The sequence below is a fragment of the Hevea brasiliensis genome, chromosome 10 (genome assembly GCF_030052815.1).
Source record: "Hevea brasiliensis isolate MT/VB/25A 57/8 chromosome 10, ASM3005281v1, whole genome shotgun sequence".
Classification (NCBI taxonomy): domain Eukaryota; kingdom Viridiplantae; phylum Streptophyta; class Magnoliopsida; order Malpighiales; family Euphorbiaceae; genus Hevea; species Hevea brasiliensis.
The window spans coordinates 81532469-81548748 of NC_079502.1; the positions used below are offsets into that span (position 1 = coordinate 81532469).

Genomic DNA, 16280 nt, shown 5'->3' on the forward strand with positions numbered 1-16280 from the left:
CTTTTATATAAAATTTTATATTTTCAATAAATTTCATCATTTATCAAAATATTATACTATTACTGATATATATATATATATATATATATATATATATATATATATATATATATATATATATATATATATATATATATATATATATATATTGTTAAAAATATTTCCTTTAATTTTTAAGATTATCTATAAACTAGTTAAAAATTATAAAAAATAAATATATATTATACAAAAAAATTCATTTGAAAATATTAATAATAAATCACTCATTTTTCTTCTAATATATGACAATATCACCTTACACTTGTAAAATATCACTCAACAACTACGTATTATCACATGCATGCATATTTAAACAAATATTTCATCAACTTTCTACAAACATAAATATATGAAACACTCAAATATTTAAATATATTACATATTTATTTTCTTAAGAAAGTAAAATACGTACCTATAAAAGGATAATATATCTTTAGAAATCACAAAAGATAAGCACAATTTTTTTTCTCACTGGTCCACCACTGTGTTTGCTGCTTCTTGGTCCACCGAACATAAACTGGCTCCACCACTTGCTTCAACAAGCAGTTCCACAAGAAGGGAGGAGGAATGACGGATATGGGAGAAGAAAAGGACGAGAGAGTGTTGTAAATGAGAGGGACGAATGAGATAGACGAGAGAGTGCCATTGGTAGGGTTTAAATTGCACAGTTTGGACGCTGACGGAGAAGGCGTTCAGTGGGAGCTCGGGATGCCAGTCAAAGAAGGGTCCTCTGTTCATTCTGGCTGAATGACTTGACGCGACGGGACGCGACAGGCATGCAACGAGGCTGCATGACTGAGCTGTAGAGAATCTCTGCAAAGAGTAGCTGCACGCTATCTATGATAGCGTCCCGCATTTGAACGCTGTTAAGAACAGCGTCCCGCCCATTTGGACGTTGTTCTTAACAGCTTCCCGCCCATTTTTCCTCCGCACGCTATCTTTAATAGCGTCCAAACTAAATACGCTATTTTGACTCGCGTCTGTATTTTCAACTCACCCCACTCCCGTAATTTTTCGATTTTCAACCCTTTTTCCGTATTTTCCTTTCCATGGCACACTCGTACGGTAATTAACCCTAAGTTCTATGTCCTGATACAGCATCCTAAATGGACCTATCCCACTGACCCTACAAAGTATAGAGCCATGATATTGACTACACTTCATGAGTATTTACAAGAAGTCTGGCAGAAACCTCAACCAAACATTATTGACCAACTTGTAATGTGGATCTCTCTCATTGGCTTTCTGAGAGGTATATGAGCCTATTGATCCCAGGTGAAAACATTTCTAACTTCATTGCTTATTCCTTAAAACTTCAACATTTACTTGTCTCTCATTTACTCTCCCCGCCTCCTGTTATACCCCTTCGAATTCGAACTTAACTATCGAAGTGTCAAGTAAGGAAGACCCACCTGACTTTTTAACCCTCGTTGTATTGGCATCATCAAGCACCCGTAGTGGTCATTGAACCATTGCAGTTGCCCATATGCTACTGGTCTAGGTACCCATATCCCATGGATCTTGCTCTCCAGTCCACATAGCTCCCATCTAGCTAAACATCAAATACCAGAACTATCAATTGTTTACAATGATTGGATTATAATAATTCAATTTATGAAACAATTAATTAATATTTAAAAACAAAAAGAAAGCCATAATTTATTCTCAAAGAAAAAAAAAATAATATGGTTAACACTAAGACTCCATACATTTTGCAACTTGTATATGGAAATGATTTTTAATGAAAATTATTTTTTAAGAAAATATTTTTTATCTATTATTTGATTGTAATGTTAAACTAATAGTATTGTATTATATATGTATAATATTTTCATATTTTAATAAAATTATGAAAGTTTAAAAAGTAATTTAGTTTTTCTTTTTATTAGAAAAATATTTTTTTAATATATATTTTTTTTAGTGCTCCAAACATTAAAAATGCGATTTCTCAAGACAAACAGATCTAAATAAATAAAATATAGAACACTTTCCTATTAAATTAAAAACTATAAATTTCTCAAAAAAAAAATGAAAACTATACATAACTTACAAATAAATTTAACAGATTATATAAATAATATGATTAATATAAGTAAATAATAAATGCTAATAAGAAATTGTAAAATCATTAGTAGTACATATAGTGTAGCAATATTCATTAGCGCAAATTATATAAATTGTTTGCTTTTTTTTTTTTAACAGAAAATTGTTTGCTTATAATGTTTTAATAATTACACAAAATATATTTAAATATTCCAATGCTCAACTAATATGTTATATAATCAGTCAATTCAAATAATCGTTAAAAAAAATTAAAACCTACTTCAATAATAATAATAATAATAATAATAATAATGATAATAATAATAATAATTCAGTTAACCAAACCAATTAATATCAGTTCGAGTATCCAAAATTTCTGTTTGGTTCATCGATTCTCTACCCTATTTACAATTGATGAATGTGATCAAGGTTTTTCTGATATTTGGCATTTGGTTGAGAAGCAATAATTAGAGTTTACTAGCTATAAAATATTTGCGCGATGCTGTGGATATAATTTTTTTTTATTAATAAAATTTATAAATATAAATATATATATATATATTAAATAAAATTATTATTTATAATTTATTATAAAATTATTTAATAATTTTTATTTCTTGCATATGTAAATATGTTCATATATAGTCTGCTCTAAAAAAATTATAATTCTATAATTTTATAAATTAATATGCTAAAGTGAATAATTAGAGATAATTGTTATGATTAAAGAAAATTATCTCAATTCCCGTATTCATTATGAATAATTATGGTATGATTGTATTAATATAATTTTTCTCTTAGAAATAATATGTAATGATTAGGATAAATGTGATCATTTGAAAGTTTACAAAAATCAAAATAAGATAAAAATTAGATATTGAAAAATATAAAGATAGAAATTAATAGGTTCGACCAATTAAAATAACAAAAAAAAGGAAAAAAAAAAACACATAAAAATTTTTATAATATTGTTGTTTGTTGGAATAATAACATAAAATTGGGTTTTTATATATATAAATAGGATTCATTGTGTGTGTAAAATTTGCATTATTTATTAAATGACAATAATATAAATTATTTTTAATTTGTTATTACTATTGTATTTTATAAATTCATGTTTTAAAATAATTTATTTATGAAAAAATAAAAATATCTTTTACAATCAATTTATAATTTAATTAGATTTTTTTAATGTTTTAATGAAAAAGAAAGGAAAGAAATAAAATAAAATAAATAAACCAAAAAGGATAAAGTGTAAAGCAGCATTTCACTGTGCAATTTATAATTTAATTAAATTTTATTTAGATTATATATTTTTTGTAAATATTAAAAATTTAATTACATGAAAAATTAAAACAATGAAAATGAAAGCGCCTTCAATAAGAAAACACAGCTGCACCAAATTCTTGCCATGCTTATTTATTTATTTATTTTTTAAGATTGGAATTCATAAATAGCCTAAATCAGCAAAGAAGAGCTAACATAGTATGATACAAAGGATTAACCCTGAAGGAAGGGTCATGAAGGGCTTTGGCGGCTAACACATGTTGCCGCCCTGTTACCATCTCTTTTAACACAAAGGAAAGAAGTATATTGCAATTGGTGCTTGAAAACATTGATATCAGCTATCAGACCTGGATTGCCAGAATACTTTCCTTGCCCTTACAGCAATTAATAACAGATTGGGCATCCCCTCCTAGCATTACTTTGTTGAAATGTCTGGAGATTGCCAACTGAACAACCTCTCTACATGTTAAAGCTTCCATCACAAGAGGCTCCACTAGACCAGTAATTTTCCTACAAATCCAACCCAAAACTCATCCATTTGAGTCACGAATCACTGCTGCTATAGCACCTGCTCGGTCTTTCTTATTAACAGCAGCATCATAATTGATCTTAATGATGTCTTCAGAGGAAGAGTACCAAGTGTGTGGAAGAGTTATGTTGGTGATTTGCTGCCTAATACAAACTTGAGCCGAAAGAAATTCCCGATGGTGATTAAGCGCTGCCTCTATCACCTGGTTGGCATCCATATATTGGTTATTAAAAACTTGGAGATTTCGCGGTTACCAAATATGCCATAAGATAAACACTGGGAGATATAGAGTTTCATCTTCCACTCGGTGCTGCAATAAGCTTGAGTTAATCTCTTCCCAACAGTTTTCATGTAAGTGCCTTGGATAAAAGTTGAACGCAGGTGAAGTGGACAGTTAAACCACACTTCTTTGGCCTTTGGACAAGTGAGAAAGGCATACCTCGGAGTTTCAGATTCTCCACAAAAGCGACATTCATCTGGGACATGCAGGAAATCTTCTTTTAATTACTGATTTAGTCGGCAAGCAGTCTCCGCATAACTTCCATAAAAAGATAGCTTCGGTGGGATTTTAAGCTTCCAAAGACTCTTCCAGAAGGTAGAAATGTTGGGGGAGTGACTTGGTCCAGGATCTGATGGCATTGGAATATTGCTCTGAAGCTTGATCTCTCTTGCAATATAATACCCGGATTTGACAGTAAATTTTCCATGTCTGGTATGATGCCTGATTAGTCTATCCTCTATTAAAAAGATTGACTGGACTAGAGAGAATATTATGAATTTCCGCTTCAAGAAATACCGACTTGTGCACATTTAAATCTAACCACTTCCCGTTTCATCCAACAATTGAGAGACCCAGTGAATCATTCCATTGGCATCTGGTCTAAGCAGAGGTTTGTTGGGTAAGGATTTAGGGATCCACTTATCGTCACATAAAATGGATTGCCCATTGTTGACCTGCCATCTGATACCCTTCTCAAGGACTTCCCGCCCCCATTGAAGGCTCTGCCAACCCCATGAAGCATTGCTACTGTTAGATATAAATTTCTGGAAAATTTTAGAAATATCTTTTTCATTTAAAGTAAATTATTTTAGTATATAAGATATCAAATTCATTTATAACTAAATTTTAATTAAATACAAATACAACTTAAAATGAATTTTATGTTCATTTGATTCCATACACAGTGCATATAACAACTGTAAAGTAAAGCTTAAAACTTTATTATCCAGCTTCCAAACTGATGACAGCAAAAAGGAAAAAGAAAAATAATTAATTACAGGCTTGAAGCAGGTATACACTAATTCTTTCTTCTGTCAAGGCTCAGTGCAACAGGCAACTAACCTTGTCCAAGCTCCAAGCTCTTGCTTGTCAGTGGGAATTGAAAGCAACTGAAGAGAGTTGCTTCTTTGTTTCTATGTTTGGTGCCATCAAACAATCCTGTTCAAAGGAATTCTTTCACTTTGTCGAGCAATCCGTTCCAGAGGCATAATCATTTGCGGCATTGTCATACCTCCAGAGACAATGATCTCTGCATTATCACCAACAATGCATGAAATAAGTCCAAAAAGAAACACTCTTGTGACAACAAATGATAATCATAATTCCTCTTTGTCACAACTCACAATCCATAGCAAAATGAGGCAAAAGCTTCCACTTACCTATAACTGATGAATGATAAAGCTCATCACACGAAGTCAATAAAAGAGTTTGAAAACAAATGTGATCATGAAGATTTAATATTAGCTCATAGGCAGCCATTGCCGAAGTAGAAAAAACAATATGCAGAAGCCTATGCTCTTCAGTCAGTTTAGGTTGGATATAAAAAAGTTTATTTGCATCTAAGGCTAAAACTTTTACGCAGATAACAGATTAAAAATGACTTGTATATTATTTGGTTCCTAAAGGAAATGCCTACTAAAAGCTGTTAATATGCAGCAGGACTCGCAACAGTTGAACCATATAAAACATGGCATGAAGTGGTGATAAGTAGATTTCTGATTTCCCCTTACTGTTTCACCAATATGAAAGAAGACACTAATGTTTGAATTTCACCAAGTAGCAATCCTCTCTCCCAATATTCTCAAAATAATAACACGGCCTCATTGCAAAAAGTTCCTGAATCTGGCACATTTTTCAATTTTATAGGAACTTATTTTTTTCGATTTAATGAACTTTATCAATTTCTCAATTTTATCACCCATACCATTTTCAATGAAATCAGGCCTTGAAGCTACTAAGAAATTGAAGCAGCAAGTATTTCAAGCTACATATATGTTAGAATTCTACATATATGATGAGAATAACCTGCCATGTAACAATTTTTTAAAGGCTTGATACCACCGAATACGCAATGTGTGATAGAATAGAAAAAATTACAAAGTTCCTTCAGCCAATTGGAAAAATAAAAAATTTGAGATAAAAATGAGAAAAAAGGGACAAAGTGCAGAATCTTTTTTTTTTTGAAAAATTAGACATAATTAAGATAATAATTTGAAGGAGATGCTTAAACATGGCTTTTTATTGTTAAAAAAAAAATCATTAGGTAATAAACACGGACCCATTCTAGTAACATGTTGCCAAAAGGTAAAAATAAGAAACAAAAAATGTGTTGTCTTAAATACAAGCTGCACATGATGTCTACACTACAGTGTTTTATACAAGGTAGATAATGGCTCTCTCGGAAACAAAAACATACCTATGCCTTCTCGTATTGACAGATTTGGTCTTATGATGTCCTTAGAGTTCACAAGGAATATATCGCCAATGTACAGGTGATTTGTTGGGACAAAAACACTGCATAACTCTTCATCTTCATTATCTCTCTGCAGTCAATAACCAGGAATAGAACCTAAATAAATGATAAAGAACCTAGAAATGCAACAAACATTATAACAATAAGTTTTGTCAACCAGGAAACAACACCATTTGAATTAACAAAAACAGTAAATCAGGACAGAATAATCAGTCACCATCTGACAAGAAATAAATCCATCAGTCAGAAACACAAGTGATCGAACTTGTATAAAAACTTGTGTATTTCCATCAAAGGGGATATTAGGTAACCATCATGATGATTTTTTTTTTTTGGAAGCACAACGCAAACATCATTTAAGTTGTAGACATCAAATACAATAATCACAACTAAGCCTTAATCTCGAACTAGTTAGGATCGGCCATATGGATCCTTTTTCGCCATTCAGCTTTATTAGACATCAAGTTCGCATCAATATCCAAAACTTATAAATCCTTTAATAATTGTTTCCTCTACATCATCTTTGGCCTCCCCTTCCTCTACCAACCTATAACACTTCCGTAGTGGGACATTCGATTCTCTACATTGTATATGACCAAAGCTTCTTAAAAAAACTCTCATTTTACTCCAATATATGCTATAAAAAATAATGAACTATATTAATATTCATTTTTAAATTATTCCTTTTTTTTCACTTGCAATTTTTAACTTTTTCTCAAAATGTTTTTTAATTGTAGAATTGATAACGATGTAGATACCATCTTTTAGTGAAAATTAAAAAATTTTCAATATCACAGTTTGTGTTTTATGCCCTTAAAATTATTAGTGCAAAAATTTATAAATATTATCTGCCATATATATTAAAAAATGTTATACATATTAAAAGTTTTTTTTTTAATTGTGGAAATAATCATATAAATTTAAAAAAAAAAATGGAGACTATCTCTCAGCAAAATGGCAGGGAAAAAAAAGGAAGGGAGGGGAGGGGGTTAAGAGGATCATGTACTAAGAATGCCCTTTACTAAAGTAGTAATTTAAGAGATACAACTATATTCTTTAATTCAAAAATTAATTTAACATAGAAACACTACAAATTGATAGATCCATCAGTTGATTCAGTTTTAGGCTATTTTGTCTACGGGTAAAGAGACTCCCACAAAGAATCATATTGATGGAAGGGAGGTGATAGCAAATAGAAAGCGTGCTATAACAAAATAATTTTTTTTAATCAATTTAAAATCCATCAAAATTATTTACCTAGTTAGAGACTTGAGATTACCAGTCCCAAATTGATTAAAATCGAAATCAGAGTCAATCAAAATCAAGCAACAATCAATGATCTATAAAATCATCACCTGGAGAGGAGATGTGGAGGGAGGCAACAACAGATGAGCAAGCAATAAGGATGAAAGAAGGGAGGTGACACTCCAATAGCAAACAAAATACTAGACAAAGGGAGGCAATGACGACCAAAAGATGAGAGGCAAAAAGGGAAGAGGCAACAAATAAGAGACCAGCAAAGGGAAGGGAAGGTTCAATTTGGTATCCTAGAAATGACATTTAGAGGAGGGTTTCAAATTTTTATTTCAATTTGGCTTTTGGCATGCTACAAACAAAAGAGTTGAAAATCATTGCTATCTTAAAAGCCTAAAACAACAATGTATAATTATTTTTGGTTTGATTCAATTACTTTGATTTTTGAATAATAAAACAAATCCAAAATAAAATAATAAAAAATAGAGAATTTAAAAATGAACCAAACCGAAAAACCGAATTAAGCCAGTTCAGTTTGGTTATTTAGCTATTGTGCTCATCCCTAAATATATACACAAACTACAATCTTAAAGAATACAAATATTATAAATTTGAAGAATCCTTTTGGCAAATCATAATTTAATTATAAATTATAGGTTCACATTTACATCTCTAGTAATAGTAGAAATAAAATCAAAATTGCAAGTTTTCACAATTCAGTAGCCAATCAAGACTCAACTAAAACAATATTTAGGAAATTTATAACTTTTGATGCCCTCTTTTGCCCAATGGATGTTTTGTACACCTATACTTCTATGCATATTAGACATAAAAAAGAAAAATTGAAAGCAAGCTTTAGTTCAACAGTAAAGTTGCTCCATTATAATAGAAAAGGTCATGGCTTCGATTCATGGAAACAACCTTTAGGTCATGGGTTCAAAAGGTTGGATATGATTAGAAACTATCAAGTATAAACTATACATGAAGACAACAACAAGGTAAAAAAAATTCATGATTTCTTTCTTTCGACAAAGAAGAGGAGATTGAATCATTTAACAGAATAATTCTTATGGTCTTAATTCTGAAAGTTAAAGGCAGCCTATTTATACAATAATTCTAAAATATGAATATTCTAAACTAGGAAATTAAAATATGCAAAAATATAAATGCCTATTTTACAACCTTAATTAGGAAACCCAATTAGGAAATATATACAATAAAGGAAAAAATCTTAAATAGAAAGAATATTACCAACATTCCCCCTCAAGATGGTGCATAGATATCTCGCATGCCCTTCTTGCAAACTAAACCATGGAAATATTTGCTACTAATTTCCTTAATGAAAATATCAGCCAAGTAATTTTCATAAGTCACATGAGCAATGTCCACAACTCCATGATTTAATTTCTCCTTAATGAAATGTCAATCAATTTCAATTGTACTTTATTCGATCATGTTGAACTAGATTGTGAGCGATACTTATTATCACAATAAACAAGAATAGTTTTTGCTCATCCGATAAAGGTAAATCTTGCATCAAACTTTAAATCTACAAAAATTCACATACACCTTGATACCTAAGGCCTCTCAAGCTTGACCTTAAGAGGGGAGAAAAGGAGAGAAAACAGTAAATGAAGATACATAATATCAACATTTAGTCATTCTGGCCACTTATATCTATAACAGTAATACAATATCACAGCATGAACTTAACATCACATTCACAACAAATGGATCGAATAAACAAGGAAGCAACTCATAGATAAACGTAAAACTTATTCCTTCGCAAGATAATACACATCATAATACAGAACTACCTGAAGGATTACTGTTGATGTGATAAAACCAAATGCATATTCACCAACACGAGGATGACGGATAATTGCAACCTCTTTAAATGCTGTTGTATTCTGATCTGTGGAGTAGATATAGATATCAATATCAGTTTCAAGCAGCCTTGTCCAATTTCAAGATATATTTAAATGCATAAATAATAACAGGCTCCAAAACAATGGAATTGAAAAGGAAATCTCTGTCAACGACATTTACAATGTTTTCGGATGGATCTGTTGCAATGATGAAGAAAAAGCTTGTCAACTTAAAAAAGGGGGAAAATCCAGGTTTGTGAAACATGACAATTTGCGCTGCAAAATTAGTCCACCATGCCCCAGGTCCTAATAAATTAGAGACATTTAAGCTCAACACTAAACAAAATTACGTTTCAGTATGTTAAAGATTTTCACCATGGCACCACACCAATGTGAAGTCAAAAGTTAACCATATTAAGTTGCCGTTCACTATAAACAGCACTTGGCAATGTCTCTACTATTTGGCAGGCAATTTATAATTGCAGAAGAAATTGCTAGCACATATAGTGTAGAATTCAGGCACAGTGAATTGAAGTAGCAAAATAAAGCCAAATTATCAAGATGTTCTAAGATTGCAGGATAAAAGTATCAGTAAGATATTAAAAAATAACTAGTGAAACACAATATGAAGCTGCCTAAAGCAACTCATGCCCTGAGTGCAAATATTATTGCATTTCCAGATCCCTTTGTGAAATTAATAAAGGAATTTTTAATCTAACCTGGAGAAATTGCAGCACTAATTTGTTTGGATGCTGAATATAAGTGCCTAACAAAGGGCATTCGCTTTATGAACCATTCCCCAAGCCAGAAAACAGTGGAGCCTATCCATGATGAGACAAAAACACCAACAAAGAATACAAACACCAGAGAAGTGACAAATCCAAGTCCTGCACGATAGACCAAGTGTTTTGAGAGGTACAACACAAATAGTTAATTAAAAAAAAAAGAGAGAGAGATCAGAAAAAAATAATAATCTAGAATTTTTATATTTACAATTAAAAAGCAAGTTAAGCATAAAGGTTTTATGATTAGCCAAGCTTACTCCACCACTAAATAATTATCATTTCAAATAAATGTTATCATCATAGTTAATATCTTCGCATTCGGAAATTTAAAATTCCAAGCTAATCATATGCAGACAAATCTATCTTCCCCTCTTCGATTTTCATAGCAAGGCTGGACGGCACATAGGTGGAAAGTGGAAACTATGTAATTCTACACAATCTTTCAAGGATAACTTCACATCTATGATGGACACAAGGAAATGTGGCAAGAAAGTTCATCTGAAAAATCTAAGTAACTTCTTTAAAATTTCAAAGGAATAATATGCTAAAAAAATTCATAAACTGTAAACACAATCTATTCTGACTCTGTTTACTGCTTAGCTCTAAAACAGTACTTTCTTTCAACTACTTCCAAAAGAATGAGCTCATAGGAATATAGTATATTATTATACATGAAATTAAGTCAAATTAACAGATTTCCCAATCTACTAGTTGCTTTATGGGCTATCAGAATCTTATGAATGTTTTCAGTGTTCATATGTTTCTAAAGATAAACAACAGGGACACCAACAACAAAGGAAGTGATGTTTCATAGTTCATATTCTGCAGGCTCTGACCACTTAATGCATTATACATGAATAAAATATGTTACATATACCAATTGTGAGCAATTTCTGTTTCTATTTTAGATTTCTCGCTATTATGAATTTAAAACATCAATTTTCAATTAACCAAATTCAAAGGGATAAGAAATGCAATTAGTAAATATGGACTAAAGAGAACAGTTTAAATGGATTCCTCTAGAGTCTAGCCATGCACTTGCACCATTCCACAAAAGGTTTTTGGGAAGATATATGATAGAGTATCTCTTCTTTAAAAAGATTAAGTAACACTACAGGCTCTGATAAATTACGTCCAAATATCCACAAAACCATGATAAGGACTAAAAGAATCATTAAGAATGTCACATGTAAGTACTGAAATAAAGCGAAAATTATGCTTATACAGCAACACATGATTTAGAATACCCTTTTCTAATCAGTTTTGCTGTTTCCTTTCTCCAAATGTCCAAGTTATGTGTTTTGGGACAAATATAAGCCTCTAGTGTTAAATTGAAGGTATGCAGTAGAGATTGCAGTATGACATAGAATTACAACCTTTGGACAAAAATATAACCTACCAAATACGTCAATGCCAAGCCGTTCATAAATTGGGCTGAAGAAACCATCAACAAACTGAACAAGCCACCATGTAATAAAAAATGTCACCGCTATGGGGAAAAGTACAACACTGCAAATTCACAATTCAACAAAATATTAGGCTTGAAAGATTAAAAGATGTTTAGAAAATTTCATGTAATAATTATGCTCCTTACCATCCAGTCATAAACTTCTTTGAGACCCAACTTTGGAGAACATAACAGCAAGCCTGAACAAATGAATGGATATGGAACAGGAATATTATACAAGAAATCTTGCCATCAATATTTTTTACATAAACCTCAGAAATTTGCATAAATGAGAAAATCAGCTTTAACACTTTCACGTATGTAAAGTGCTAAGAAGCAAGGTGAATGCTTATGTCACTTTAACTCACAAATACATGTTGTGGAATGATTTTATTCTTGTTTCAACATTTGAATCCACATGAGTTTCCACATGCATGTGATATAAAGTTTTGGTTAGAGACATTTTCACCATAAAATAATGCAGTTGCTTCAACAGTCCTTAAGGTGGATACATGGACACATCTGGAGTATGGCATTTTTTTTAAATTAAATTTCAAAAAAGCACCTTCATATACGCTTTACAAAAAGCAGTTAGAAACTGCGTTCAGAAGAGGAATTTTTATAACCAAATCATTCCAAACACATCTTAAAAGTTTTATCATAAAATTAAGAGAGTTTTTCTTCAACAACTACAGTAACAATGCATGCCAAAGGCCCTAGTTAGCACCATTAAGTGATTTGAAAAAGCATACATCCAACAGGACCATGTCACTACCAAACACCAAAAAGAAGCAAAAGTAACAGACATAGAAAAGCCCAGCCTGAAAGCTATTAAACTGATACACATGAATCAACACAAACACACACATTCTAGATGAATCAACAGAAATTACAGCCTGCTAATACAGAAAATTAGACAAAAACAAGCCCATGAACTTTATATTTTATGCACTTCTAAAGCGGTCACCAGGCCCATTTCACACACCAAGAATTGATTTCCCAGATGAAGATCAGTTGCTTTGATCTTAGATTATAAAAATGTATCTTTACTCTATGCTAAAAGTGGTCTTTGATACCATGAGTTACAGCAAGTACAGTAGTGGTAAATCGGGCCATGCAGCACCGACACTTTCCCAAGTCAAAGCCAACTTTTCCCCCTTTCAGGTCTTTCCCCCAGTGGCTACACTGCCACTAGGATATCAAGTGCCAGCAAAGCTGTTGTAAGGTAATTCATTCAGGGCAGCCTCAAAGCTAAGTCACGAGGCAAAGAGACTTAGAAGCACTATAACTTCATTAAATGAACACATCATCACTCAAGTTTGACCCATCACAATACAAATGCATCCTCCAATTTCACTTCCTTTTTTTTTTAAATCAAAGTGCAATAGAAGTTACAACTTACTAGATAGAAAATGAATCAATGGCAAGATTTCAACCTATCTTGGTTAAACAGAGTAACCTTTTGGGTGGATTCAGAATTCAGAGAATAAACCATCAAAATTATTATTCTATAATTACAATGCAATTCAAAATTTTCATGATTATTTCCATGATGATAACAATACAGCTCTGTTAAGACTTAAATCCAAAATAGTTGGGGCTGGACCAGCTGGTGATATGGATAAATTTCCTCCATTCCACTTGATTTAGTTTAAGCCTTTTGAAAAATCTACTGTCCCTAAATCTTTTTTCATTAATTCTCCAAAAGTAACCGTAGGTATACCCCACCCTTCCTCATCTCTAATCACCTATGTTCAACACTTCAACTTCCCTACTAATATATTTGCTTGCCTATGATGCATGTGTCCAAATCATCATAAATTTAATCTTACACCTAAAATCCCTTAGGCCGATATCAACAATAGAATTGCACACACAACTCAAGATGCAACAATTACAAGAAATTTTACTGATTGAAAACTGACTAGTTGAGCATTACAAGGACAGGTACTTATATCTATTGCTATTATTATTAAACAATTAAATTTTTTGGCTTCTTTGAACAAGTAGGACGAACTATTGAACAATGCAGCCAGTATTAGTGGCCAAGGCGCCAGCTTTTGCAAATATTTATGTTCCTTTGATTTTTTTTTTTTTTTTCTCTTCTTGTCATGGATTTCCGAATGTATTAGTTCATGCATTTGTATTACCAAAGCTTGTCCGACTGACATCTTTTCATAAATCATATTACAGATACAACGCAATACCTTGTCAAAATGCAAAACCTTTATTCACATGCACTTCTATTTGATAAACTTAGGCTTAATAACTAGCAAACAACCGTCCTTGCTTTACCCTCTACAGAATTTCTTAACTACTGCTCACAAATTTTATTGTTGAAGTCATTCTTATGTAATACCAATTTCGGTTTTATGGTTAAACGCCAATTTATCAGTAAATTCCATACTATTTAATCTCCAAACCCTAATTAGCCACCTAAATCACAGAAATTTCTCAAGAATTTTTGAAACAAAAACATTTAACTAAAATTCACAAATCAATAACTTCCGAAAAGGCAAAATGTATAGATCCACGACCACGAATGCCTAAATCTAACATGCAGTGACATTGAATGTAAATAAAAAAATAAAAAATAAAAAATAAAAAAGATATCAAAAGAAACGGAGATTGAAGAGTGAAGAGTTGAAGCGGACCTCGCGAGTAGAGGAATTGGAGGAAGACGGGGGAGACTTGGCTGGATCCTCGGGATCGTCGCCGCCATTGTCGGGATGGCTGAGAGGAACAGACGTGGATTCTTCTGCTTCTTCAGGCATATCTTGAGGGTTTCAGTTAGAGAAAATCTCTGATGTGGTTATTGTGTTGAAGAGATAATGGATGCGAGTCAAGAGGAAAACAAGTAGGCGAGTAATAATTAATATATCATAGAAAACTATTAAATAATTAAGCGAAAATGGGAGTGGGAGTGAATAATGCCACAGAGATTTTTGCAGGTTTAAGCAAAATACCATGTGGCTTGTGATGGTTGCATTGCTTTGTGTTTACACTTTACTTTAGGCTGCGTCTTTCAATCAAGTCAATTTCATGCTGTAATAATGATTTGGGTTAATTACAGCATAACTTCTCCCGTTTGGTATAAATTATAATTTAGTTTTCTTTATTTGAAAGTAAAATAATTTAATCATTTACATTAATTTTATCAATAAAAATATCATTTTATTTAAAAAAAATAAAAATATCATTTAATCTAAAAAAGCTTTAAAGCCTGCATAATGCTGTAGATTTTTTTTTATTTATTATATTAATTAATAAATAAAAATATTTATATTAAAAGCATATTTAATTCTATTTTATTATAATATAAAGTATTATACTTATATCTTACAAATAAAGTTATTATCAATCATTAATTATTAAATTTATTTAGTCAATTTAATTGAAATAAAATTTTAATCATTCACCATATTACATATTAATTATATATAGAGAGAGTTTATATTTAAACTAATTAATATCAATAATGTAATATTTATTATTTACTTATTATAATTCATTGAACAAAATATAATTTAATAATAAAATATATTTAATCGTGGAGTCAAGTTATAAAAGAAAATAATAGTTCCATGTAAAAAAGCCTAACACTATTCTTATAGCAATATGTTTTGTATATAAAAATAATGTATATGTACATTATTTAAAATATTTTTGAATTGCTAAAAATAAATTAAATATATTGTCACGACCCAATCTATGGGTCGGACCAACACTAGAACCTGGGCCAGCCTAAAGCCATCGAGACCCGTAGTAAGCCTAATTATTCCTCAACCTATAACTAGGCCCACAATTTAAGCCCAATATGCATATAAAATAATTTAAATTAAACTGTTATGATTGTATTTTGGGCCAACTTAACCTAGTAATTATCATAAACTAAAATTAGGGGAGCCCAGCTCAACCCTGTTCCTCATTTACAACTATTTAAAACTCATAAAAATTTTTCATTTGTTAATACAAAAACTTAAATTCATGCAATCCCTGACAGGCTTAATGCTACTACTAGCACATGCAGAGTCATAAATTACAAATTTGGAGAATAATAATACAATTAAGTAATATTTTCATAACCTGCCAGGAAAGGGACAGATTATTCTGAAAAAGGTCTCCTCCTGTAGCCTGGAAAAATATAGTGAACAGAAGTGAGCGTTCGACTCAGAGAGTAAAATATCAATTTTAACCATAATCTCTATAGCTATCTAAAGCTAATGCACCCTGTAGAGTGAAATGCAACATCGTTAATATTTTCACATCATAACA

At 31.3% G+C, this 16280-nt stretch overlaps 1 protein-coding gene across 3 annotated transcripts; it reads right to left on the reverse strand.

The window, feature by feature from the left end:
- Window positions 1–5006: 5006 nt before the first annotated feature.
- On the reverse strand, window positions 5007–15108 carry LOC110654666 (protein LIKE COV 2). 3 transcript variants are annotated; one of them, XM_021810724.2, is made up of 8 exons: window positions 14972–15108; window positions 14660–14808; window positions 12153–12205; window positions 11958–12067; window positions 10493–10660; window positions 9720–9820; window positions 6595–6721; window positions 5007–5427 (listed from the first exon to the last, which is right to left on the reverse strand). In XM_021810724.2, exons 2-8 carry the CDS (start codon window positions 14777–14779, stop codon window positions 5327–5329), a joined length of 780 nt encoding a protein of 259 aa, XP_021666416.1. In that variant the 5' UTR covers window positions 14780–14808; window positions 14972–15108; the 3' UTR covers window positions 5007–5326. The 3 variants fall into 3 exon arrangements, with proteins under 3 accessions (XP_021666416.1, XP_021666417.1, XP_021666414.1); XM_021810725.2 differs by having other exon boundaries at window positions 9723–9820; window positions 14660–15032; XM_021810722.2 differs by having other exon boundaries at window positions 14660–15032.
- Window positions 15109–16280: the final 1172 nt, after the last annotated feature.